Raw genomic sequence first — 25,532 nt, forward strand, 5'->3', positions numbered from 1 at the left:
CATTGTAAACTCTGCTATCTCCATACATTCCTCTGGAACTTCCAGCTCTGGAGTATTCAAAGCTTCAGGGTACTGCCTTGCCTTTGCCTGACCAGGAGAGTCTTGTCTGCCAGATCTTCCTAAGCTGCCTGCTTCACAGTCTATGAGAGTTGTTTTAAACTGTTAAAACCACTCCCTAGCTTACCTGGCTGGGGAACAGATTTGTATGCTCTCTGGCTCCCTCTTAGTTTACTGGAGATATTACAGTTGAAACTGACTGAACTTTCTAAGGGAGCTTGCTTTCCTGACAGGCTCTGGCTCTATAATAGGTTCAAGGTCAGAGTCAAACTCATTCTCTTCAGAATAGGCAGCCCTGTCCTCTACAATCTCTGAGGCTCTACCTTCAGCTGGTTTCCTGCCTCTGGGAACTGGTTTAGCACCTGACTTAACCCTGACAGGTTCATCCCTAGGGATGGAAATGTCACACTCTGTACCGGGCCATGGTACGCCCTAACCTGGAATACTGCGTCCAGCACTGGTCGCTGTACATGAAGAAGGACACAGTACTACTCGAAAGGTTCCAGAGAAGAGAGACTAAAATGGTTATGGGGCTGGAGGAGTTACCATACAGTGAGAGATTAGAGAAACTGGGCCTCTTCTCCCTTGAAAAGAGGAGACTGAGAGGGGACATGATAGAAACATTCAAGATAATGAAGGGAATAGACTTAGTAGATAAAGACAGGTTGTTCACCCTATCCAAAGTAGAGAGAACAAGAAGGCACTCTCTAAAGTTAAAAGGGGATCGATTCCATACAAACGTAAGGAAGTTCTTCTTCACCCAGAGAGTGGTAGAAAACTGGAATGCTCTTCCGGAGGCTGTTATTGGGGAAAACACCCTCCAGGGATCCAAGATAAAGTTAGACAAGTTCCTGCTGAACCAGAACGTATGCAGGTAAAGCTAGTCTCAGTTAGGACACTGGTCTTTGACCAAAGGGCCGCTGTGTGAGCGGACTGCTGGGCACGATGGATTACTGGTCTGACCCAACAGAGGCAATTCTTATGTTCTTATGAACCTTTTTTTTTTTTTTTTTTAAAGCCATCCGAATGAAAAATGCATAAAACCCAGCCATGTAGGAGGGGCCAGCATCCTTAGCAGATTGGCTACACAGACTTCCCAGCAGAGTGGTGGGGCACCCTAGAGGCACTAAGGTGAACTTCATATAAAATGTCACAGGAACACAAATCACCATAACCCCTTTAAATTGTATGATGAGCCCTCCAAAACTCGCCCCAAACCTACTGTACCCAACTGTACACCACAAGAATAGCAAGTGTCACCTATATATCAGTACAGTAGGTTTGGGGTAGGTTTTGCAGGGCTCACACTTTCAACCACAAATTTGGGTGGGATATGGACCTGGGTCCCCTTCTCTGCAGTACACTGCACCAGCCACTAGGCTACTCGAGAGACTTGTTTGCTGTTCTAAAAGGACTGGCCAAAACATCAGAAATTGTCAGACAAGCTGGTATGTACTGTTTCATTCACATCTTTGAGAGGTGGGTGGGATCAGTGATCACTAGGAAAGTAAAGGGATCTATGCCTTTATGCCTCCAGTGGTTGTCAAAAAATACCAAAAAATGCAAAGTTATGCACCTGGGCAGCCAGAATCCATGCAAGTCTTATACCTTTAATGGCGAGATCCTAGCAAAAACGGTAGCAGAACGAGACTTGGGGGTAATCGTCAGTGAGGACATGAAGTCTGCCAATCAAGTGGAGCAGGCTTCGTCCAAGGCAAGACAAATCATGGGCTGCATACAAAGGGGTTTCGTCAGTCGTAAGGCGGAAGTCATTATGCCATTGTATAGATCCATGGTGAGGCCCCACCTGGAATACTGTGTGCAATTCTGGAGGCCGCATTATCGCAAGGATGTGGTGAGACTGGAGTCGGTGCAAAGAATGGCCACCCGGATGGTCTCGGGACTCAAGGATCTACCATACGAAAAACGGCTTGACAAATTACAGCTATACTCGCTCGAGGAGCGCAGAGAGAGGGGGGACATGATCGAGACGTTCAAGTATCTTACGGGCCGCATCGAGGCGGAGGAAGATATCTTCTTTTTCAAGGGTCCCACGACAACAAGAGGGCATCCGTTGAAAATCAGGGGCGGGAAACTACGAGGTGACACCAGGAAATTCTTTTTCACTGAAAGAGTGGTTGATCGCTGGAATAGTCTTCCACTACAGGTGATTGAGGCTAGCAGCGTGCCTGATTTTAAGGCCAAATGGGATCGGCACATGGGATCTCTTCACAGGGCAAAGGTAGGGGAGGGACATTAAGGTGGGCAGACTAGATGGGCCGTGGGCCCTTATCTGCCGTCTATTTCTATGTTTCTATGTTTCTATGTCTGGTCAGTTTGGATACCTTTCTGGTACTTATTCGTTATTGAAACAGCCTCAAACATCCATTACAGAAAAACATCCAAAACACGTCCTGTTGAAATATAGACACTCTGCAAACAGCATAGAAACCCATTTAAAAATATGTTTTGAAAATGGCAATTTGGACATTTTAGCCAACAAAATGTCCAAATACCACTTTATGGATGTTTTTCTCTTTAGAATACGAGCCCCATGGTGAGGTAGAAAAGATACAAATAATCGGGGATGTTCTTTTTTCCCTGCAGTATGTCACACAGTGAGATAGATGAGATAGGAAATGGCTGGGAAGGTCTTTTTCCCCTGCAGTGTGATAAAGAGAGATAGAAGGATAGAAATACCATGGGTTGTTTGTTATTCCCCATCTGCATATTCCTCCCAATATCTCCCACAGTAATTCCCAGGTCCATACCAAACTCTTACAACTCCACATTCCATCTAGTCACTTGCCAGGGGCTGGAGAGGTCTGCAATCCATCTGTATATTCCTTCCAATATCCTCCATGGTGACTCCGAGGTTCAGCCCAACCAATCAGGCCACCACTCTTTCTACCCCAAGCTTCATCCAGCTGCTAATGTTTTGCTTAGGGGACGGGAATTGCTGCATATCTGCATGTTCCTCCCAGTGATCTCCAAAATGATTCCCAGCTCCACCCCAACCCACTCAGGCTTCCGCTCCAGCTAGCCTGCGCTCTATGTTGTCACTTGCAAGAAGGTATATGTCAGGTCATATCATATCTTCTCTATAGATCTGTAATATTGTTTCTTCTTTCTTCACCTATACCTTCTCTTTCTGACACTAAACAGGCTTTAAAAACCCACTGCTTTACAAAGACTTCCCCTCCAGACTATCCTTGAACTTTTCAATGCCCTGACACTACCCCCCAGCTATACATCTTGGGAGTTTGAAAATGGACATTTTCTCCACATGAATTTTGGACGTTTTTCTCAACATGTCCAAAGTTGGACTTAGATGTTCTATTGAAAATGCCCTTTATGTCTATTTGACAAACTCTCTTGTTTAGGGTTACCAGATTTTACCTCAGTAAAATCTGGACCCTTAGACAAGCCCCCAGGCCTGCCCAGTTCAATTCATCCCTGCTCTGTTATGCCCCAGCTCTGCCCTCAGCCCCCATCCCCGCTGCCTGCCCCGGGCAGGAAGGCATCTGCGCATGCACGGATGTGATGCGATGATGTCACTCACATGCACACGTGTGCGTGACATTACTGCATTGTATCTGCACATGCCCCCCCCTGGACAAAGTGAAGGGTTTTGAAAAGCCATCCAGACCCCCGGACATGTCCTCAAAAGGAGGAAATCCGGACATCTGGTAACCCTACTCTTGTTTCCCTCTTCAAAATGTCTCCACCTCCAACCCCTCCCCCTTGCACCATCTGCCCAGACAATGGATGAGTACTTCCATGACAAGATTCACAACGGAAATCTTAAGTTCTCTACCAGGTTACCTCCATCTCTCCTTCCTCCACTCCATTCCAACATCTTTTCTTCAACCCCAGCCACCTTTTCTTCCATTCTAAAGTCACTGAAGAAAGAAAATGCACATCTTCTTTCCTCCTCCAAACTCACTACCTGTTCCTCTGATCCCATTCCCACCATGGTGCAGTGGTTAAAGCTACAGCCTTAGGACCCTGAGGTTATGGGTTCAAATCCACGCTGCTCCTTGTGACCCTGGGCAAGTCACTTAATCCCTCCATTGCCCCAGGTACATTAGATAGATTGTGAGCCTGACGGGTCAGACAGGGAAAAATGCTTGAGTACCTGAATAAATTCATGTAAACTGTTCTGAGCTCCCCTGGGAGAACGGTAAAGAAAATTGAATAAATAAATCTATTTAGCTCTTTCCTACTTCCATCCTTTCCATCTGTCATATCCTCAACCTATCACTTTCTACTGCAACTGTTCCTGATGCCTTCAAACATGTTATGATTACACCACTCTTCAAAATACCTTCACTGGTCAAATATACAGTATTTGTTTCTGATAAATTAAAATCTTTTATAGATTTAAAGAAGATTGTGGTCTGAGATGACCTGAAAATCCTTTTAGTGGTTAGCAATACAAATAAGGAACTGGGGGTTTATTCATGTAAATGCCTTATATTTGACCATGTTTCCTTTTTGATTCTTCTTTTTAGTTTTTTTCTCCTCATTATTATAGTCTTGATATTATTTCTATTAATTGAATTTGCCTATCATTTTTCTTTAACAAGTGTGATACTTGTAAATGATACTTATTTTTTTATAAAGAATTAAAAAAAAAACAAAAATTAAATTTCACAATGGGCTAAGTGTGGATATTATAGCCTCTTTGACATTCACATCATGGGCATCAGAGTTGAGGCTGGAAATTGTTCAGCCGATTCTGGAAGTCTGACACTGCACCAGTGTTGAACTTCAGCCCCTTGGGATAGAAAGCTTCCCTAATGCACTTTTGAGTTGAACTCAAAGTGTTTCTGGGTGAGGAAGAACCAAAGTTCTTCTCAGAGGAGGGGGGTCCCCTGGTCTTCCCTCAGATCCCTCTTCACTATGTGAGGCGCATAAATCACATAGTGAAGTTTTTAAGGGTGATGGTTAAGTCCATCCAGTTTGAGTTGGAGACCAAGGATGAGCCCAAAGCAGAAATGTTGGAAATAATCTCAGTTTTATTCCCTGAAGTAGGGTAACTGTACACAGAATACAGAATCTGGTACAGATGTGAGACACCCCCCCCCAACCTTATACAGGTCAAGTTTGATTTTATGTATAGAATCTAGAAAGCTCCAAGATTTGAGAAGTTTCAGCTTCTGCACCTTTCCATGATGGTTGAGTCCACTCTCAAAAGAGTGGTAGATGCATGGAATAGTCTCCCAGTAGAAATAGTGGAGACAAAGACTATGTCTGAATTCAAGAAAGTGTGGGACAGGCATGTGGGATCTCTTAGTGACAGGAGAAGATGGTGGATGTTTTGGATGGGCAGACTGGATGAGCCATTTGGCCTATGTTTCTATCTGTCTTGCAAGTTTTTACCTATCTCCCTCATCTCTTTTACAGCCATGCTGCTTGTACATACTATTCACCACCCTGTCTTGAGATTCTTTCATTTCAAGCTATTCTTGATCCACTATAATCCAGCTTTTGCCCTCTGTATTCTACAGATACAACCCTTGTTAAAGACTTCAGTAGCCTGTTCCTCTCCAGATCCAAAGATCTTGACTCAATCTTCATCCTTCCAAGTTTCCAAGTTTATTAGTGATTTGATAAAAATGCCTATCAAATACTAAGGGGCTCATAATCAAAAGAGAAAAACATCCAAAAACCGGCCTAAGTTGGCACTTGGACGATCATCAGTCAAAAAGGTCCAAGTGCCGATAATAAAACCAGGTTTTGGACTTATTTTAAAACGACCTAAGCCTTCACAGTGCCACTGAACGACCATAGCTAAATGGAGTGTTTCAGGAGTGTCGAGGGCGGGATTTGGGCAGGACGTGGGCAGGCTTGGACTTAGACGTACTGAATGTATAACCGAAAGTTATACAGCACAGCATAGATGAAACTTGGATGTTGTGACTTAGACCATTTAAAACATGGTCTAAGTCACAAAAACCCACATAAAGTCACCAGATAAGCACTGCAGACACAAACTACAGACCCCCATACACTACCCCAGTGATCACCGAACCCCCAACCCCATAAAAATCATAATCACACCTTTAAAATTCAGCCTCCAGACCATCATCACCTGGCAGTCTGTCATAGGAAAGTCTGGTCAACCTGCATAGAGGTGGCTTAAATCGTCTTGGGGGTGGTTTAGGTACCCATGGAGAGGAGGACCCATGCCCATAAGCTACTGTAATCACTGCATTGCTGGTTAAACATGTGCACTCCCCTAAAAAAAAACACCAAACCTTTTGTACTGCCCTATAAGTGGCTTCTGCAGCCATAAGGGCTATTGGGGTGGTAGATAGGTGGGTCTAGGGGATTTTGGAGGTGGTTTGGGGGACTCACCATTATCTATAAGGGAGCTGTATTGAGATGAAGACATTGCATCCTTTTTGTGAAGTTCACAGCAGTGCCCTGTAAGGTACCTGACTATTTGGGTGCCATGTCTGGTTGTCCAGTCCATCACTTTGTAGACCCTTCCCACGTCCAAAAGGTTTGTTTCTAGGTGTTTTTGCCTTGGATGAAAAGTTGGATGCAAATGTGGTATAAAGATGGACGATTTAGATGATTTTCGAAACGGAAAATCATTTGGATGTATTTTTCGAAAATGTGTCCTAAGCTGTTTTTTTTACTTAGGACAACTTGCGACTTGGATGAAAATGGACTTAGACGTTCCTTTCGATTATGCCCCTCCAAGCATTTTACAACAATAAAATTTGGGGAATAGACATATTAAAATTCACAAAATGAAAAACAAGGAGAGAAATGTGATGGAAAAAGAGGAGGAACTACAATATAAAACAAGAGAACAAAAATGGAAGCAGCAATGGGGAGGGGTAGCAAATAAATTTGTTTGACATTGTTGGTCATTGTTTACTCCTTAATATGCTGCCCTCCCTTTGATTTCAGGGCTCTATTATGTTTTGTTGGTTATTATTTGATTATTTCTCCCGTGTTTAGCTAGATCCTTCTGCATTGCTATTCCTCTATCCACTCTTTTCTCCTCTTTATATATGTTTTCCCTTAGTGCTCTAATCTCTTCCCCATAATTTTCATATGACTCCCAGATCTACCTCTCTACACCAAAGATTTCAGTAGGAATCCAGGCCCAAGTCTCAGCCACCTTGCCTAACATTGCTGTTTAGATGCTCGACTGCTACCTGAGACTAAACCATAGCCGAACTTGAGATTTTAATTTTCCTCATAAACCCATCTCTCCTTCTCTCTTGTTCTCTATTTCAGTGAATAACACTGTCATCCTCCCTGTCTCTGCTGCTCAAGTCCTTGGTTCTTTTTTTACACCTCTCTCTCTTTCTCTGTACATATTCAACGGTCTGCTAAAACCTGTCATTTCTTTTTCTATAACTTCACATAACATGTACCTTTATTTCTGAACACATTACCAAAACCCTTATCCATCTTACTTAGACTACTGCAACCTGCTCTTTACAAGTCTCTCACGATCCATTTCTTTCCCTTTCAATCTATACAAAATTTTGCTGTACAATGTATCTTCTGCCAATGTCACTACACTTACTTAGCCCCTCGCCGTCTTGGTTCCCTCTCTGTTTTCATACACAGCATGGACTCCTCTGACTCACAAGTGTATTCATTCTGCAACTCCTCACTGATCTCTCCCTGGAAACTCCATTCATCAGTTGTCACTCTTGTCTGTGCCTTTCTTCTCCACTGCCAACCAGACTCCATTCCTTCCATCTTGCTATGCCTTATGCCTGAAATAAACTTCCTGAGTTGGAACATCATACTCCATCTCTGGTCCTGTTCAAATCCAGCCCAAAAAAATCCCTAATTTTGAGGCCACTATTAAACTCTTCACCCCTTATTCACTTGTTCAATATACAAATTGCTTTATTCACTCTCTAATCTCTTATTTGTCCCATTTATCTATCTTGAATAGATTGTAAGCTCTGTCAAGCAAGAATTCTCTCTTTCATATTTGATTTCAGTTCTGCTCACATCTAATAGCACTATAGAAATGAGTAGAAGTTGCAATGGTATAAATAGAGTGTTCTTAAATTTCTTGCATTATGATAGAGTGATATAGAAGGGATTGAAACTCCTGGAAATATTCTTTATTGCATTCAGTTTGATTTAGTATAGCAATGCCTTGAGATGTTCTTTATTCCATATATTGGGGACATGCCAGTGTATCAGAGGATGAGATAGAGGGTAGAGAATGACTCAATTTCCCTGTCCCGTCCCCATGAGTTTTGTAGCTGTCCCTGCCCCATTCCTGTAAGCAATGCCTTAACAGCACAAGCCTCAAACACTTATGATTTTAAAGTGTTTGAGGCTTGTGCACATGAGGATGGAACTTGCAGGAATGGGGCAGGGACAGGACAGGACAGGAAAATGAGTTTCTGCAGGGATAGGGAAAAATTTGTCCCCGTGTCATTCTCTAATAGAAGGGATAGATATACCTGTGGGTGCTCGTTATACCTATTATATGATACAGGGTGCTTGGGGCTGTTTTCTGTCTTTACAGAGTGGAATACAATGAATTAGAATGGATAGAAATGCATGGAAATAGTATTATTCTCTTTAGTGTGATACAGTGAGATAGAAATGTCTGGAGATATTCTTTATTCCTTGTACGAGCATCTCCGGCTATCTTTCATCCTCAACCGTCCCCTGTACTCTATCATGCGTCCTCCGTTCACTTGATTCCAACAATTGGTCCTTCCAGGTCCTCTTCAGGCATGTTTAGAATCAGACAGACAGACAGCTCCTTTTCTTTGGAATTCCTCCCTGATATCGTAAGATTCAAACAATCATTCCCCAGTTTCAAGGCGCTACTCATTTGTTCACATTTTGCAACAGGCGCTCGGAGATGATGTTGGTGAGTGGGTGGTTGATAGTGTACTTTTTAAATCTGTATGCATGGGATTGGATGTATGATGCTCTTTTTCTTTCATATTTGGTGTTCTTTTCTTTTTCATGGTTTATTTTATGTACCAAAAAGAAAAATAAGGAGGAACTGGAGAAAAAATCCACAAATACAAAACCTATATCCTCCAGTTAAACCAGGGGTGTCAAAGTCCCTCCTCGAGGGCCGCAATCCAGTTGGATTTTCAGGATTTCCCCAATGAATATGCATGAGATCTATTAGCAAACAATGAAAGCAGTGCATGCAAATAGATCTCATGCATATTCATTGGGGAAATCCTGAAAACCCAACTGGATTGCAGCCCTCGAGGAAGGACTTTGACACCCCTGAGTTAAACACTGAAGCTAAAGCTCAAATTTCAACTATTTTATGTCTAAAGCATACAGTTGAAACGCATTTGCAGGGGATTTGCCTCAGAAGCTACCGGGCAATCACTGCTCCAGAGCTATGAAGGAGAACCCGAAATTCTCATTGGTTAACCTTCAACATTCTATTTTATTTTATTTATGTGCACCGCTTCGATCCTTGAGTGGTAAATGCGTTATATCAAGTCAATAAATAATAATAGTGTGTGATACAGTGAGATCGAAGGGATTGAAATACCTGGGGACTCCTCACCGAGACCCATCTATTAGAAACCGGGGAGATGAGCTCTGCAGAGAGATAAGCGAAGGAACGTTTTCCCCCCTTTAGGGCATGAAACTTCATTAGCACCCCCGAGTTCCAACATCCCTCAGTGACCGATGATCTCAATTGGAGAACTACAAATAGCTGGGGTTGCTATGAGCGAGGCCTCCAGCGAGGGCATTGTGTCGCATGTAAAACTGCTGGAAGTACAGAGCATAGGAGCAGCAGTTTCTGCGGTGCCCGAAGAGGTGACTTTGGTTGCGATTTGGGCCATGCTGCAGAAGTTTAATTCCACCGTCGCTACATTGACAGGAGAGGAAACAACTATGGTTAATAAATTTGAAGATTTAGCTAAGAGTGTGGATTGACTTCAAGTGGATCTTACTAAACGAATTGGGCAAATTCAGGAAGATGTTCAACACATTCAGCAATTTAAAACGTCATCAATAAAAGATAGTTTTGCTTTGCAGAAAAACAACTAGGCATAGAAAATTTTAACAGACACTTGAATCTTCGTCTGCTGAATTTTCCAAAAACCCTGGGGGTGATGCCTTTAGATCTCTTTAAGAGGTACTTAATGGGGAATTTGAAATTTACTGCAGATGTTATTCCCCCCATAAATAAATTTTATTTTTGTACCAACTAAGAGAAATCCCCAGGGAGACAGGGAAGGAGAAAGTAGAGAAGAGATACAGATTGATGTTAATAATATAGCTGTTGTTTTGGAGCAATCCATTACAGATTCAACTGAGCATGCTATGTTATTAGTCTCTTGTTTTTTGAGCAGGACTTGAATATGGTGTTAAGATTATACTTCAAAAATTCTAGTACTTTTTGGGGAAGAAACATAGAAAAAAGCAGCAGAAAAGGGCTATAGCCCACCAAGTCTGCCCATTCCAAGTATCTCCTCCCCTGAATTTACTCCCTTAAAGATCCCACGTGAGTATCCCATTTTCTCTTAAAATCCGTCACGCTGCTGGCCTTTATCACCTGGAGTGGGAGTCTGTTCCAATGATCCACTACTCTTTCGGTGAAGAAGTACTTCCTGGAGTCGCCATGAAACTTCCCTCCCCTGATCTTCAGCGGATGCCCACTGGTGGTCGAGGGTCCCATGAGCCAGAAGATATCATCTTCTGACTCGATGCGTCCCGTGATGTACTTATATGTTTCAATCATATCTCCCCGTTCTCTTCTTTCCTCAAGTGAGTACAGCCGCAATTTTTTTTTAATCTTTCTTCATACGGGTAGGACAGAAAGTTTGGATTTATCCTGATGTTATTAGATCTACTCAAAAATGGAGAAAAAATTTTTTATCCCTGAGGCAAAAGACTATAAAATTTGGTACAAAGGGGTGCTGAAAAGTTCTCAGCCTAACCAAGAAGAGAATGATGTGGATATGGTTCAATCAATGATCTGAAACAATGTCAAAACATTGAATTTTGTTTCTGCAAATTGGCACTTAATGAAATAAGGTAACGCTCTTTTCATTTACAATGGCAAAATAACACTCAGAATTTAGGAAGTTGGTTGGTTGGGCTGAGACCATTTCAGCACCCCCTCATACATCTTTCTGGCTGGCACACCCATGTAACTACTCGGTTCGTTACGGGGGATCCCAATATATTTTTTATGCACCAGAACACTTGAAGACCTTTCTAAAACTGAAGAAAATATAGTTGGACTTAAAATGCGGATACGACGAATGGGATATCATGTTAAGCTTTGCTTGATTGATCAATGTGCATAATTAATCTTCTTTTAAAACTCCTTGGGGTCCTTTTACTAAGGCGAGCTAGCCGTTTTAGCGCACGCTAAATGCTAACGCATCCATAGAATATAATGGACGAGTTAGCGTTTAGCGTGCACTCATATTTAGTGCGCGCTAAAATGGCTAGCGCGCCTTAGTAAAAGGACCCCCTTATTTCATTGTTCACTTCCCCCATTATTGTGTTTCAAAGAAGAGTGAATATACTCCCCTTGTAAATTGGGGATCTTTTTTTTTTTTTTTTCTTTCCTCCTCCTTTTCCTTTATGGATTGTTATTCTTTCTCTGCGTTACTTGGAACAAGAGTTTGTCTAATGATTTAATTTCAAATTCTAATAAAATTAAATTAAAAAATGCCCGGAGATGTTTATCTCTTGCAGTGTGATACAGTGAGATAGAAGGGATGGAAATGCCTAGGGATGTTGTTTATTCCCTGCATGGTGATACTATAAGATAGAGGAATAGAAATGCCTGAGGATATTCCTTATTCTCTAAGGACAATCAGGCCAATTGTATTCTTACATCTGGGTGATGTCATCCGACAGAGCCCAGTGCAGGTGCAGGCTAGTATAAACAGTATGAAGAAACTTCTAGCGGTGTCCTACCATGCACATGAGGGTGCCTTCCTCCCAATACATGAGTGAAAGTTCTTCAGTCTGTTGTTTTTTGGTCTCTCTTCAACATAACACAATGGTTCTTTATCGTGCCCATCCCATGTGAATTTTTTCTCAATTTTTCTTTTATCCCTCATATATTTCATTTTTCTGCCTTGTCCATAATTTCTTTAGTTTTTTTGCAGGTCTTCGGGTTTTCTTTGTTTTTCACATGGCTTTTTATGCTCAGTTTCATCTCTGCTTCTTTTTCTCGCTCAAAATTGAAGAATTTAATCTGATTGCTATTCTTTTTTCAATGTCCAGAAAGACCCCCCCCCCCCAGTGGCTTCAAAAGGTACACCCAATGCATTCAAGTGATCTCTGCTATGGATCCACATAACTGGTGTATTGGGTGCCTTGGGCTAATTATGATTCTAACTCTTGTTCTCTCTTTTTAAAATTGCAGTTGAGGACACAGAGACTATGGCAGGTCCAATAGGAGAACATTTTGACTCCTCAAAGGCTTATCCATCAACACTGGCACTGGAAGCATCAACCTTGATGGATGCTAAGACTATATCTGCCACTGGGAGTGCGCTGATATTGAGGAGATCTCCAACTGCCTCAACATCGGCACTTATAGTAGGCCCTAGGACTGGTCAGCATTAGACCTGACACAAGGATGCTTATAGGTTTGACCTTGTCTTTGTTGACACCAAGGAACCACAATGCTTTGCATTGAGGGAAGTTGAAGAAGCATAAACATTGGTCCCCCTTAAAGCATGGTGCTGGGAGCACTGTGGCATCAGCATTGCCAGTACCCAATGAGCACCATCATTGAAAGGAAAGCTCCCTCTCTTAGGTGTAGGTGCTAGTATGCCACTCTTTAAGCAGCCAGGTCCCCACTTCCAGTTTGACACTGGCTCTTTCTCAGGCTGTCATCAAGCCTTTTCTGATTCCTCTCCTTGATGAGTGGTATTAGACCATGCTCAGGGAGAAGTTGGCACAGATGTTTCAGCTCCATGCTGCTCAGGCATCGAGGGCATTTGTGCCAGCTGCAGATCAGCCTCAGCTCCTTCCTGAAGGCCATAGTCAGCTTGTGAAATGGTCTTTAACATCGGCACCACAAAAGGTGTCGACATTGGCCCATGCAGGACCACTCTTGACATTATCAAGGGAAGAAGCTTCTCCGGAATTTGAGGGTAGAACTTTACTTCAGCAACCTATGGGGCATGGTACCACTGAGTCAGGGCAGGCGTATTCTCACTCTAGCCAGCCAGACTACCGTGAGGAGTCAGATTTGGACCATTCATGGGAGTCAGATGATGATCCATACTACTTCTCAGAAGAGGAGTCATATAGAATCATTTCTGACCCTTCCCCACTTCAAGAGAGGTGGAAACCTCCACTTAAGAATATCTCTATCACCAGCTTTGTAAGGGAAATGGCTTCAGCTATCCCATTTAATTGGAGATGAAGGAGGAGCCTAGGGCAGAGGTGCTATCTGTTCTAGACTATGAATCTCTTCCTAAGGATGAGGTTACTGTACCATTACCCTTTCAGTGTATGTGATACCAAAGAAGATGGATATTTAATATTGTATCCAGAAGGTTCACAGTTTTGAGAGGGTACAGTTGCCTCACCATTCTCTAATAGTTAAATCTGCTCTCAAACAAGCCAGAAGCTCCAGAACTCATTCCTCAGCTACCCAGGGTAGGGTGTTTAGACTCTGAATTCATTTGGGAGAAGGGTTTACCAAACTTCAATGCTTGTTAACCAACTGTACATAAACATATACTTGAAGTCTTTGGTTTGCAGCATACTCAGTCTTGCAGACTCACTTCCTCCAGAGTAGGCCACAGAGCTTCGCCAGTTGGCCACTAAACAGCTGGAGTGCAGGAGATATCTAGCCAGATCACTTATTATACTTTTAATATTGCATCCAGATTCACTGCTGTGGGTGTGGGAATAAGCAGACTCTCATGGCTGCATGTTTCTGGCCTTGAATCAGTGGTTCGGTAGAAGCTAGTGAACATAACATGTCAAGGAGACAACCTTTTATGGGGACAATGTAGAGGAGGTCACAGATCTCATTAAGAACATATTGACACTACTCAGTTCCTCTCTTGGCAGCCTCCAGCTACCTCCTCCTCTTCTAGGAAGTTTTCAACTGGACTTCAGTGGTGAACCTATTACTCTCAATGGTATTGGTTACTACTGTCTTCCCAATCCCAGCGCTCCCGGCCCCATCCACCTCATACTTAGAAGATCCAACCGACTCTCCAGTCAAAGCAAGAGACAAGCTTTTGACTGGCTTCAAGAGAGCATAGCCAACATACAAGTATCTGTCCTGAATGACCTACTAGTGGGAGGGAGGCTGAATCTTACCTTACCAACAATGGTGGTGCCTTATAACAACCAATCAGTGGGGTCTCCAAATAGTCCATCTTGGTTTTGCTTTTCATTAGTGTCAAAATACACCAAATTGCTCTCCCTCAGCACAAGTAGGTACTTGCAGAAGAAATCTGTCCTGCTGGTCCAAAGAATAACCTTTGTTGGAGCCCTTCCAGCCTTTGTTCCACCTAACTGTACCCTTGAATGATCTCTGGCCATGCCCCTAGAGTGATATCACTCAGAAGCAGGTTAGCGTTGGATAAGGGTTGAGCCTGCTCCCAGCTTCTGTACCTGACTTATATCTACTGTTGCTGGTCCAAAGAACACCTTTGTTGGAGCCCCTCTGACATTTGTTCCACCTAACTGTGCCCTTGAACAATCCCTGGCCATGCCCCTAGAGTGACATCACTCAAGAACATTCACTGAAAAAGGGCAGGTTAACACCAAAGGCTTGAAGTGCTGGAGAGCAAGTGCCTCCTCATCGCTCCAGCAAAGGAGTGCGATTAAGGAGCACTCCTTAGGGTGGACTTTGAGCGATTTTTGTATGATCCTGGCATTTTGAACTGGTTTAGGTTTTCTTAACTTGATTTATGGAGACTTTCTTCATAACTGTGATTACAGGTAAAGGTAAATATGGTGATTTACTACCCCCAGGAAGAAGAAATATAACTCAGAGAATATTTAGCTCAGTAGCTAGAGAATTAAGTATTGCAAAACTTCTGCATGTTATTTTTTGCACTGATTAATGCTAGATCAGTTTAAAAAAAGATGTCAATGATTTCTGATCTAATTATAGAATTAAAATTAGATTTATTTTTATAACTGAGACACATGGTTATATGATTATGATAATGTAATTGTAAATCAACTTTGCCCTCCTGGGTTCTTTTGTTTTTCTAAACCTCGTGTAGGTAAATGTGGTGGGGGTTTACTAATTGTTTTTAAATCTAGTTTGGGTTTACATATGAAAGAATTTCGCATCGATAATGCTTATGAGTCTTTGTTACTTTAATCTTCAGCCTTTAATATTTTATTGCGTTATTGCCCTCCAGGATTGTTATATGTTGATGAATCATCTTTAATTGAAGCCATTATAGATAGTAAGCTAGATTCATTTAAAACTATTATTTTAGCAGATTTTAATTTATATGTTGATTTATGCCCAGGAGATATTATTGCAACTGACTTTGTTAATATATTATCTGTATTGGGTTGGTCTTAGATGGTTTCTACACCTATGCACACACATGGTTATATATTAGATTTAGCTTTTGTCCCAGACAGAATGGCCAATTTGAATGGTTTTTCCTGGCAATCACAGAATATACCATGGTCTGATCATACACTAATCTGGGGTACAATGTCAGTTCCAATTTCTAAGAGACCTTCTAAAATTATGTCAGTGAAAAATATCTGTGACGCGTATAAAATTGAAGATCTATGGAGTCAGTGGCTCCTCCTTCTTGACTATGTTGAGGCGTATAATGTAAATGATGCTGTAGAGAGTTATGAAACTCTTCATTAACTAGTATTCTTGATTTGATTGCATCAATTCAAACTATTGTAGAAAAGCAATTAAAGAAAATATCATAATATACTGAGGCATTACATAAGCAGAAAATTGAAGTACAGGCCTTAAAAAGAAAATGTCCTGATAGCTTTACTAGAGATGCTTATCAGATGGGGATAGAATCATATCAAAATGCAACTCTTGCTGCAAAAAAAAGATTATTATAATTGTAAGGCTGAGCTAGTAGCAAATAAAACTATAGCAAAATAGAACTATTTGCTGTCGTTTCAAAGTGTCAAGCAAAATGTGGAATGACTTGTAAGTTTCATGGCTCCACATCATTCTCTTCTTGGCTGGACTGAACATTTCAGCAGCCCCTCGTAAAACTCGGGTTTTATTGCTTTTTGGTAGATTGAATTTTCAATTTCCTGTGATTTTTTCTTTTGAGAATATTTAAATTCCCATTTTAGGAGAAATGAAATAACTTGGAGTACTTCTTGACTCTTCATTATTTATGAAACCATATCTTAAATCAGTTGTTCAGAAGATATTTTTGAAGCTGCAATTGTTACAACTACTGAATGGATTGTTGAGTCCAGTCGATTTTTGAATAGTTGTACAGGCATACGTATATAAATAGATAGATAGATATACAGTATACACACAGTATATATACATTGTCACGGGTAGGGCAGTGCTGCGCCATCTGAAACACCCATGTGCCCCAAGCAGACCCAGAAAGGGACCCATATTCCTTGCCCAGAAGGTCCCCAGGCATCCCAAACCCACGAAAATGACAGGGATGTGGGTAAAAGTAAAAACTGTCACATTAACAGGAGAGTTTTCTGTCAGAGTTTTCTGTCAGGGTCGCAGTTTCCCAGGGGAAGGAAAACAGAGCAACACCAGGATCCCTAGAGATTAATGACCATACTAAATATACAAAGGAAGCACCTGTAAAGAAAAACGAGCTTTATCAGAGTGTGCCCCGCTACACAAGGGGGAGTGAGAGGAGAGTGGAAAGAGAGAAGAGAGGAACCCAAACCCAGGCAGCAGGCTTTCCAGAGGGAGGTCTTGGAGGAAAGCTCCAGCCTTCAGGAGAAAGCAGACATAGAAATGTTGGATGCTGCTGAGAGTAATGGGGAGTCCTCATTAGAACAGCTCCAGCCCATAGAAGTTACTCCTGAGTGGGCAAGCAATCCCCAGAATGGGGATGGAGAGGAAGTAGCCATGGAGGTACTGTTAGTCAAGCAAAAAGGTTGGAAACTATTTTTTCTTTCAACCTTAAAAGTGAACTGTGAAGACTTGCTGTGGCTGTTACCTAGAGTGGGAGGATGGGATAGAAGCACGGATATCCCTGCAGAATGGGCTGAGGGAAAATGTTCCAGCTGTGTGATTACTGCTATCTCCATTTGCTCTAACCCAGGGGTGTCCAACCTGTGGCCCAAGGGCCACATGCGGCCCCGTGAAGTATTTTGTGAGGCCCCAGTCAAGGGCAATGCAGTGTTTTCCTCTGCTGCCCCCGAGTGTTTACCATCTTGTCGGCTCCCTCCTCTGTCTTGCGGCAGTGTTTGCGCATTTGTGCGGCCAATGCAATTGCGCATTTTTTCGCCCAATACAGCCCAGGGAAGCCAAAAGGTTGAACACCCCTGCTTAACCTGAATCCTTATCTGATAAAGCTATTAGGACTAGTGCCCTGCACAAAGCCTAAGAAAGAGTTAAGTGTGAAGCTTTTGTTTTGAATGATAAGCTCTAACGCCTGTCCCCGACCTGGAGAGAGATTTGTAAAACCCTGCTAAGCTGTTCCAGTTTGTCCTAAAGACAAGGGTTGTTTTTTCAAAACTGTTTGCATTTCAAAGTGATTATTTTGTCCTGTTTGAAGATGAAGTTGATTATTTTGAATTGTAAAGGATTATGGGCATTCTCCACAGCACTGTTTGTGGTCAAGTTCTGTTGCTGTTGGGTTTTTTTGGCAAGAGAAATAAAGAAATTGCTAAATTTAAGCCTTGGGCCATTCTGACTATTATTTGGAGGCTCAAGGGAATGAATAACCACATGTCCGTCCAGCCGTCCAGAGTGTGCGCAATAGCTGGTGGCACAAATTACACACGTTTTTGAATATTGTAACTTGTTGTTAGTTGATCTTCCAAAAAAGATTTAAGAGCTATACAAATAGCTCAAAATGCTGTCGCTCGTTTAATTTCAGGAAGCCCTTTATATAGTTATATTACACCGAGTCTTAAACAATTACATTGGTTAACCATTCATTGGCGTATTCAATTTAAGTTCTTAACATTGATCTTTAAAATACTTTAAGAACAACCACTTTGTTTGGCTGTAACCTTAAAAGTTCATGTGCCAGGATGCCCTCTTCATTCAAGTAATCAGGCGTTACTTGATATTCCATATTTTAAGCAAATTAGACTGGAGATGTGCAGAGACTTCATCCTTATGATTGTTGGGACCTCAGTTATGGAACTCTCTTCCAAAGGAATTGAGTATGACCGAGTATCTGAGTACATTCAGAAAATCCTTAATTACATATTTGTTGGATTATTTTTATGAGGCAAAACAGACATTGTAGATATTGTTCAGGTTTTGAATATTGAAGATGTATTTGTAAATGTCTTGAGGAGTATTATGGATTAGTGATATACTGTATGGATTTTATCTATATATGTTGTAAACCACTTAGATATATAGATTTGTAGTATATAAGAAATGTTTGAATGAATAAATAAATAAAGGGAAGGAAAGGAAAGGGTTCTATTACAGGTACTTCTTGTCCCTGAAAAGATGGGGGGGGGGGGGAGAGAGAGGATATCATCCTATCCTAGACCTAAGGGCCCTGAACAAATCCCTGGTCAATGAAAAGTTCAGGATGATTCCTTATTATTAATGAATAAGATTGTCTATGCTCTCCGTACTTGATGGAAGCATATACCCACATTTTGATACTTCCCAGTCACAGGAAGAATCTCAGATTTCAAGTAGGAAAACACCACCACCAGTATCACATGTGGCCTTTTCACTTCACATCAGCTCTCAGGTTTTTATGAAATGTTTAGCTGTAGTTGCAACATTGCTATGCAGACTAGGAATTTATGTATTTTCCTACCTTGATGGTTTGTTAGTCAGGAACACATTGCAGGAAAGAGCACAAAAGTCAATGCAGAGAACTATTCAGGTGCCCATTTCCACTTGGCTTCCCAGTGGTCTCAGGCTGCTGGGAGCCTAGCAGATGTCATTCAAATTCCCCAGACCTGGTCCATTTCCTCCTCTGGTGGACAGTTTGGTTCTGTTTGACTTTGGGACTCCCATTTCAAACTACATCTCCTGAAAAGGTGTTGACAATTGATGCATCCAACTTGGGATGAGAGCTTCACACCCAAGGAGTATGGTTTACTCATAAAACAGATCTCCACATCAATCTCCTGGAGCTAAGAGCTATGTGGAACACTCTAAAGGCTCTCAGAAATCTATTACAGAGCCAAATTGTTCTCATCCAACCCAACAATCAGGTTGCAATGTTCTACACAGGCAGGGGGGGGGGGTTATGGGTTCCAATCCCTTGTGTCAGGAGGCAATACAGATGGACAGTGGGCCCTCCTTTCTTAAGTATGCCTGTGGGTGTCTTCAGAATCTTGTTTACTTCCAGGAAAGATTCCACTAAGAGATGTTACTTTTTTGAATGGAAGAAGTTTGTAGTCTGGTGAAGAACAAAGCCCTAGAGCAGTAAAGCCCTTCCTCTTCCACCAATCGGGCCATTAAAAACTGCCTCCTCAATATATTTCTCCTAGTACTCTTCGCTATGATCAGTCTGGTCTCTAGAATAAGCTCTGTTATTGTCTACTGTAACCTATTTGTTGTCATAACTAGTCTGTCTTCAAATGATTGTGAATGTCTACTTGTAACCCGTTCTGAGCTTCTGGGAGAACGGAATAGAAATCGAAATAAATAAATAAATAGATACTCAATCTTGTCCTACATAAAAACTGCTTGAATATCTCCAGCACCTTCTTGAGTCTGGTTTTAAAACCATTCTTATGTAAAGGGTAAGCCCATTTCTAGACAGCCTCTAGTCATTCGATTCATGAGAGGTTTGCTGTTGACAAAGCCCCCAGTCAAATTTCCTACCGTGTCATGGGATCTCAATGTTGCTCTCACCCAGCTGATGAAAGCTCCATTGTAGCCGCTTGACATCTGCCACCTGAAGTACTTGATTTGGAAAGCTGTATTTTTGGTATTGGTCACTTCAGCTCACAGAGTCAGTGAGATTCAGGCCCTAGTGGCTGATCAACCTTACACAAAATTTTATCACACCCTAAGTTCCTTCCTAAAGTAGTGTCGGAATTCCAGCTTAACCACTCAGTTGTTCTCCCAATATTTTTTCCCAAACCACATGCCCATTCAGGTGAGAGTATACTGCGTACTTAGCCCTCTATCTGAAGTGGAATAAAGCCCATAGATAGTTCACCCAGCTTTTTGTTTCTTTCACCCTCAAAGTTTTGCATTCATATTGTCCTATCATTGTTGTCTTTGGTGAGCCTGGTAGATAGCGAGTCCCAAGATGTGAGAATACAATCACACTGTATCACACTGCAGGGAAAATGTGGTTACTCACTTGTAGCAGGTGTTCTCCAAGGACATCAGGCCAAGTAGTCTCACATGTGCGTGATGTCATCCGATGGAGCCCAGTGTGGATGATGGCTAGCATAAATGGTATGAAAAAACTTCTAGCAGTGTCCCACCATGACTGCGTGGATGCCCTGCTTGTCCTCAGAGAAAGCTATCCACACTTGGACAGCAGGCCAAGTATTCTCACATATCCTTTCACCTTCCCTAGAAGTTGTATTCCATCAGCTACAATATATTATCCTACTGAGGAACCTTTGCTCAAGTGTCGAGCAGGAAGGCATCCACGCAGTCATGGTGGGACACTGCTAGAAGTTTCTTCATACCATTTATGCTAGCCATCATCCACACTGGGCTCCATCGGATGACATCACGCACATGTGAGACTACTTGGCCTGATGTCCTTGGAGAACACCTGCTACAAGTGAGTAACCACATTTTCCCTGCAGTGTGATACAGTGTGATAGAAGGGATAGAAATGACTGGGGATGTACTTTATTTCATGCAGTGTGATATGGTGAGATTGAAGAGTTAGAAATGCTGGGAGATACAGTGCAATACAGTGAGACAGAAAGGTAGAAATGTCTGGGGATATTCTTTATTCTTTGCAGTATAATACAGTAAGACAGAAGGGTAGAAATAACTGGAGATGTTTTTATTCCCCATGGAGCGATACAATGTGACAGATGGAACAGAAATTTCTGGGGATGATATTTATTCCCTGCAGTGTGCGATACAGTGAGATAGACGGGTTAGAAATACCTGGGGGGGGGGGGGGTGCTTTCTTCCCTGTAGCATGGCATAGTAAGGCATAAGAGAGAGAAATATACAGAATTGTTTTTATTCCATAAGATAAGCATCTATTACGTTTCTTGTGACACAGATTAGTGGAATGTGCTCTCTGCTGACACATGGGGTTATTTGCCAGTTGCAATTGTTTCTGTAATAGGGTTTTCCAGCATACACTGGAATCCATCAACCAAAAGCATACAATGCATCAAATGGAGATGACTTACTGGGAGTTAGAGTTTAATATAAGGGAGAGAGAAAAAAAGAAAGAAAGAAAGATGGAAAAGAGCAGATGAATTGGGGTCAGAAAATAAACAGGCACAACAGAAAGTCAGGGACAAAACAGAACTGGAAAAAGAGATCTAGAAAGGAAGAGGGCTAGGCAGCCAAGAAAGAAGGACAGGGAAAAGGTACGGAGATAAGAGAGGAATGAAAGATTTAGAGAAGCAAATAAGAGACAAATAGGGAAAGGAAGGAAAAGACAAGCAATTACAGCCACACACCAGAAAAGAAAGACAATTATGGGAAATATGCACAGGGAAAAGAAGAAACCAAGAGAGGACTCTCGGCAAACACAATAGACTTACCCAAGTGTGGTCATGGTTACGATGGTGTACCAGAAGGCAGCCGGGATGCTGGTAAAGTTGGTCTTTGAGGTGCCCTTTTCAGCATAGAACATAACAGTAGCAAAGATGATGATGGCCATGGTGAGAGAAAAGAGCAGAAATCCCAGCTCAGATGCACAGCTCTTCAATGTGTAGCCGAGGATGCGCAGCCCCTGTGAGTGCCGAGAAAACTTAAAAATCCGGAAGACCCGGAAGACCCTGAGGGTAACAAAGGCCCCACTTACGTCATCTTTATCAGGCATGACCAGCCCAATATAGTAGGGCATGATGGCAACCACATCGATAATGCTCATGACACTTCTCATAAACTTGCAGCGGCTTGGAGCAGCAAAGAGCCTCATGAGATATTCAAAAGTGAAGATAAGGACGCAAGCTGTGTCCATACAGAAGAAAGCCCTGGAATACTTCACTCCACAAGGGAGGTCCTTGATGCGCCCCGGTAAGGGCTGACATGGCACCGTCTCCACCACATTGGCAATGACAGAGACTGCGATGAAAAAGCCCGTGACATAGTAGAAGACCAGCGCCATGGTGCTGGTGTGGGGGTTCTCAAAAGCCCTCCAGAGCTTTTGACGAATAGTGCTGTCTGGGGGCAAGGGAGCATCAGTGGCCATCTCGGCCTCAGTATCCTCTGCCAGCCTCTCGGCGTTCTCTTTCTTCCGATCTCGATACTCCTCCAGACAGCAGTCACCGATAATCTCTGGGATGATGCCATAAAAAGACAGCTCCTCATCAAAGGCTTGGATGCACTCATGGCGGGGGTAATGGAGCTTGCCAGTCCGATAGAAGTTAAGAATATGCCGGAACATTTCAGGATCCCGGTCAAAAAAGTACTCCTGGGTGTCTTCATTGAAGAAGAACTCCTTTTCAGAACTACCCAGCAAAGTGTCTGGGTAACGGTCCAACGTGTTTTTCCAGGTCTGGAACTTCTTCCCACTGACATTCACCACTAGGATCTCATCATTCTTTCGCTCTTTTTTGCTACTGGGGGGGTCCGGCATGGGCCTCTTAGCCAATGGGAGCCAGCCCACGGCTGCTGCCTGAGCAAAGGGTAGCCAGGTGGCCACTCCAGCTGCCATGATGTTTTGTTCAGCGAACGAAGTCTGGGCTTACCACGACTCTAGAGAGTTATGCAGTACACTTTGTCCTGTCTTTCACCATCAAATCTCAGATGCCACCCCAAAAGAACATAGAAGCAAATTCTATCTCTCGCCCTCTCTCTGAACAAGATAAACTTCCCTCTCCCAAATGTCCTCCAACAACACACCAGGTCAAGTAAGGCAAAAATGCATCATGGACATATTCCTTGTAGATCTGAACTTCCACGGAGAACTAGCCCCTAACTGGGGTTGATGTAGGAAAGTACAGGGATAGTCCTCAGCCCTGAGACCTCTAATTGCAAGGCCAAGGGAGATCTTGATGTCTGAACCATTTAAGTAGCCCAGACTAATTCTCTGGGCAAGGGTTTCAGAAGCCTGTTTGCCCAGTCAGATAGAGTTTGGATGCAGAGGGTCCCAGTGCTGCTTTCCATGAAAGTTTCAAAGGCCATGAGATGTAGTTTTCTCTTGAATTTCCCACCTTCTTCTTTCAACCTTGATTGCATGGAGGGGGCTTTGTCTCCCTCTCCCTTTCTCTTCACTTCCTTAGAAATGCTTGAATGCTTTCAATTAATGTCCCTGCATGGAGCAAGGATCTCACTAATGGGACGATTAGTGGCGACACTGAAAGAAGAGGACAGAAAGACAAGACATGTAAAGGGGTCGAGGGAATGAGTCTCTCATTTTCTAGCCCACTCTGCCAGCTCAGAAGCTATGCAAATGCCTTCTTCCTTCTCCAATCAACTTTCATATCTCTTTTTATGCTGTGAGATAAGACAGGGAGGGGAATGAATCAAGGAGATGGGGGGGGGTGTCAGTGTTTCTGAATGGAATTTCTAATCTTCAATCCCAGGGGCGTTTCCTGGGCAAAATGAAATGCAATGAAGCCCTGAATTATTGATACCCCAAAAACTTACATCCCCAACACAAACAACTCAAATCCTGATATTCAGGTTCAGCCACACAGATCCTGATGCCAGGCTCCATTCCCAGCCACACAAACCCTGGCACCCAAATTCTGTCACTCCAAAAGGAAACCATTCCTGGGACACCACTGAAAGGTGCAAATCCTGACATCACAACACATGTATCCTATCATCAAAGTATATAAATGGACAAATCCTGACATTTCATACTCCTTCCAGTCCAAATACAGAAACCTTGATATCCCGGTAAATTACACATGCAAACACACAACTCTTGAAGTCCTATCCCCATATATACTAATACTGGCACTCCCGCACAACAAACCCTGACACTCAGAAGGGATGCATCCATCTGACAATCTTCCTCACCAGCACACACAAACCTTCTTAATCCAAGCACGCCTACATCAGGACACATTCATCTCCCCCCCCCCCCCCCAATCCGACGAAACCCGTCACCTAAATGCACAAAGCCTGGCACACTTTCTCAGCACGGGCACCTCTTTTTTTTTTTTTTTTTAAGACATGCACATAATAAAACAGTGGCCAACTAGCTTTAACCGCTAGCCCTTCAAACATCCCAAACTTCTCCGTATGCACTATTTTCTCCCTGGAGCAGCGCGATCCCTGTCACGCACATCGCGATAGTCCTTTTGGGAAAGCAGGCACGACAAGAAGCAGAAGGAGCCAGAGCAGGATGCAGCAGGTACTCGTGGGAGGCAAGACAGAAGGGGGGGGGGGGACCATGTTGCACACCGTCCCAATCCCGTCGGGGACCAACTTTGCCCGCACGCCTCACCTCTCTCGCGCCAAGACAGGGGAAGCCCCAGCCGCCTCGCTGCCTCCCAGACCCCGATTTCCGGGGCCCTCCTTGCTGGAGACCGGCGGGCTCGCGCCATCGCCCCTCCCTTTAGAAATGCCCTCCCCTAACCTGCGCGGCTTCCAGCGGGATCCGAGACGCCGGAAGGGGAGGAGGAGGAGGGTGGGGGGCGTGCGAGGGAGCGAGCGCAAAGCCCCCGCTGGCTCCGTCAACGCGGCTGCCCTTCCGCAGTCTGCTCGGGCTCCCCCCGCGCCTCGGGGCTGCCTTCTTTGGCTTCGGCTGCTCGCCCTCCCGTCCTGGGCTTGGTCCAGGGCTGCGGAAGGCGGCGAGCTAAGGCGCGCGCCTAAGAGGACGGCTGCACGCGCGGAGCCCAGGGCGGGGTGGGGGGGGGGAGCGCTCGGTGCTTCTGCCGCCTTCACCGCCTCCCTCCTGCGGTCTCTCTCTCTCTCTGAGTGTGAAGCTGCAGAGGGCGGTGGGTCTCGTTCGGCTCTTCCCTCCCGGCTCTCAGTGGAGGAATTTCATTTGAATATTTAAAAGCTCTCTCCGGGACAGAGAGAGAGGCTCTGCGAGTCCTTCCCAGCGCTTCCTACGATCCACTGATTTACGACTTCTGTTTTCAAACAAGGCAGGGCAAAAAAAATAATAATAATAATAATCTGAATTTTTAACTCTGCTGGGCACCTTGGCATTAATTATAACTATGCCAAAAGAAAGTGTTAGCTCGCAGGCAGAAGTTATTATACAGACCGGCACATGGCGTCGGCGTCCTAT

General features: G+C 43.3%; 1 protein-coding gene across 2 annotated transcripts in view; it reads right to left on the reverse strand.

Moving 5' to 3' along the window:
• The window catches only part of KCND1 (potassium voltage-gated channel subfamily D member 1), a 161,993-nt gene extending 136,729 nt beyond the window's left edge, over window positions 1–25,264 (reverse strand). Inside the window, exons 1-2 of one of the 2 annotated variants that reach the window (XM_033922991.1) lie at window positions 24,873–25,264; window positions 21,880–23,639 (exon numbers count right to left, since the gene is read on the reverse strand). In XM_033922991.1, the coding sequence (XP_033778882.1) occupies window positions 21,880–22,997 (1,118 nt within the window). In that variant the 5' untranslated portion in view covers window positions 22,998–23,639; window positions 24,873–25,264. The other variant, XM_033922981.1, reaches the window with a different exon arrangement.
• Between the last annotated feature and the right edge of the window lie 268 nt (window positions 25,265–25,532).

Source organism: Geotrypetes seraphini, chromosome 1, assembly GCF_902459505.1.
Source record: "Geotrypetes seraphini chromosome 1, aGeoSer1.1, whole genome shotgun sequence".
In the NCBI taxonomy this organism is placed as follows: domain Eukaryota; kingdom Metazoa; phylum Chordata; class Amphibia; order Gymnophiona; family Dermophiidae; genus Geotrypetes; species Geotrypetes seraphini.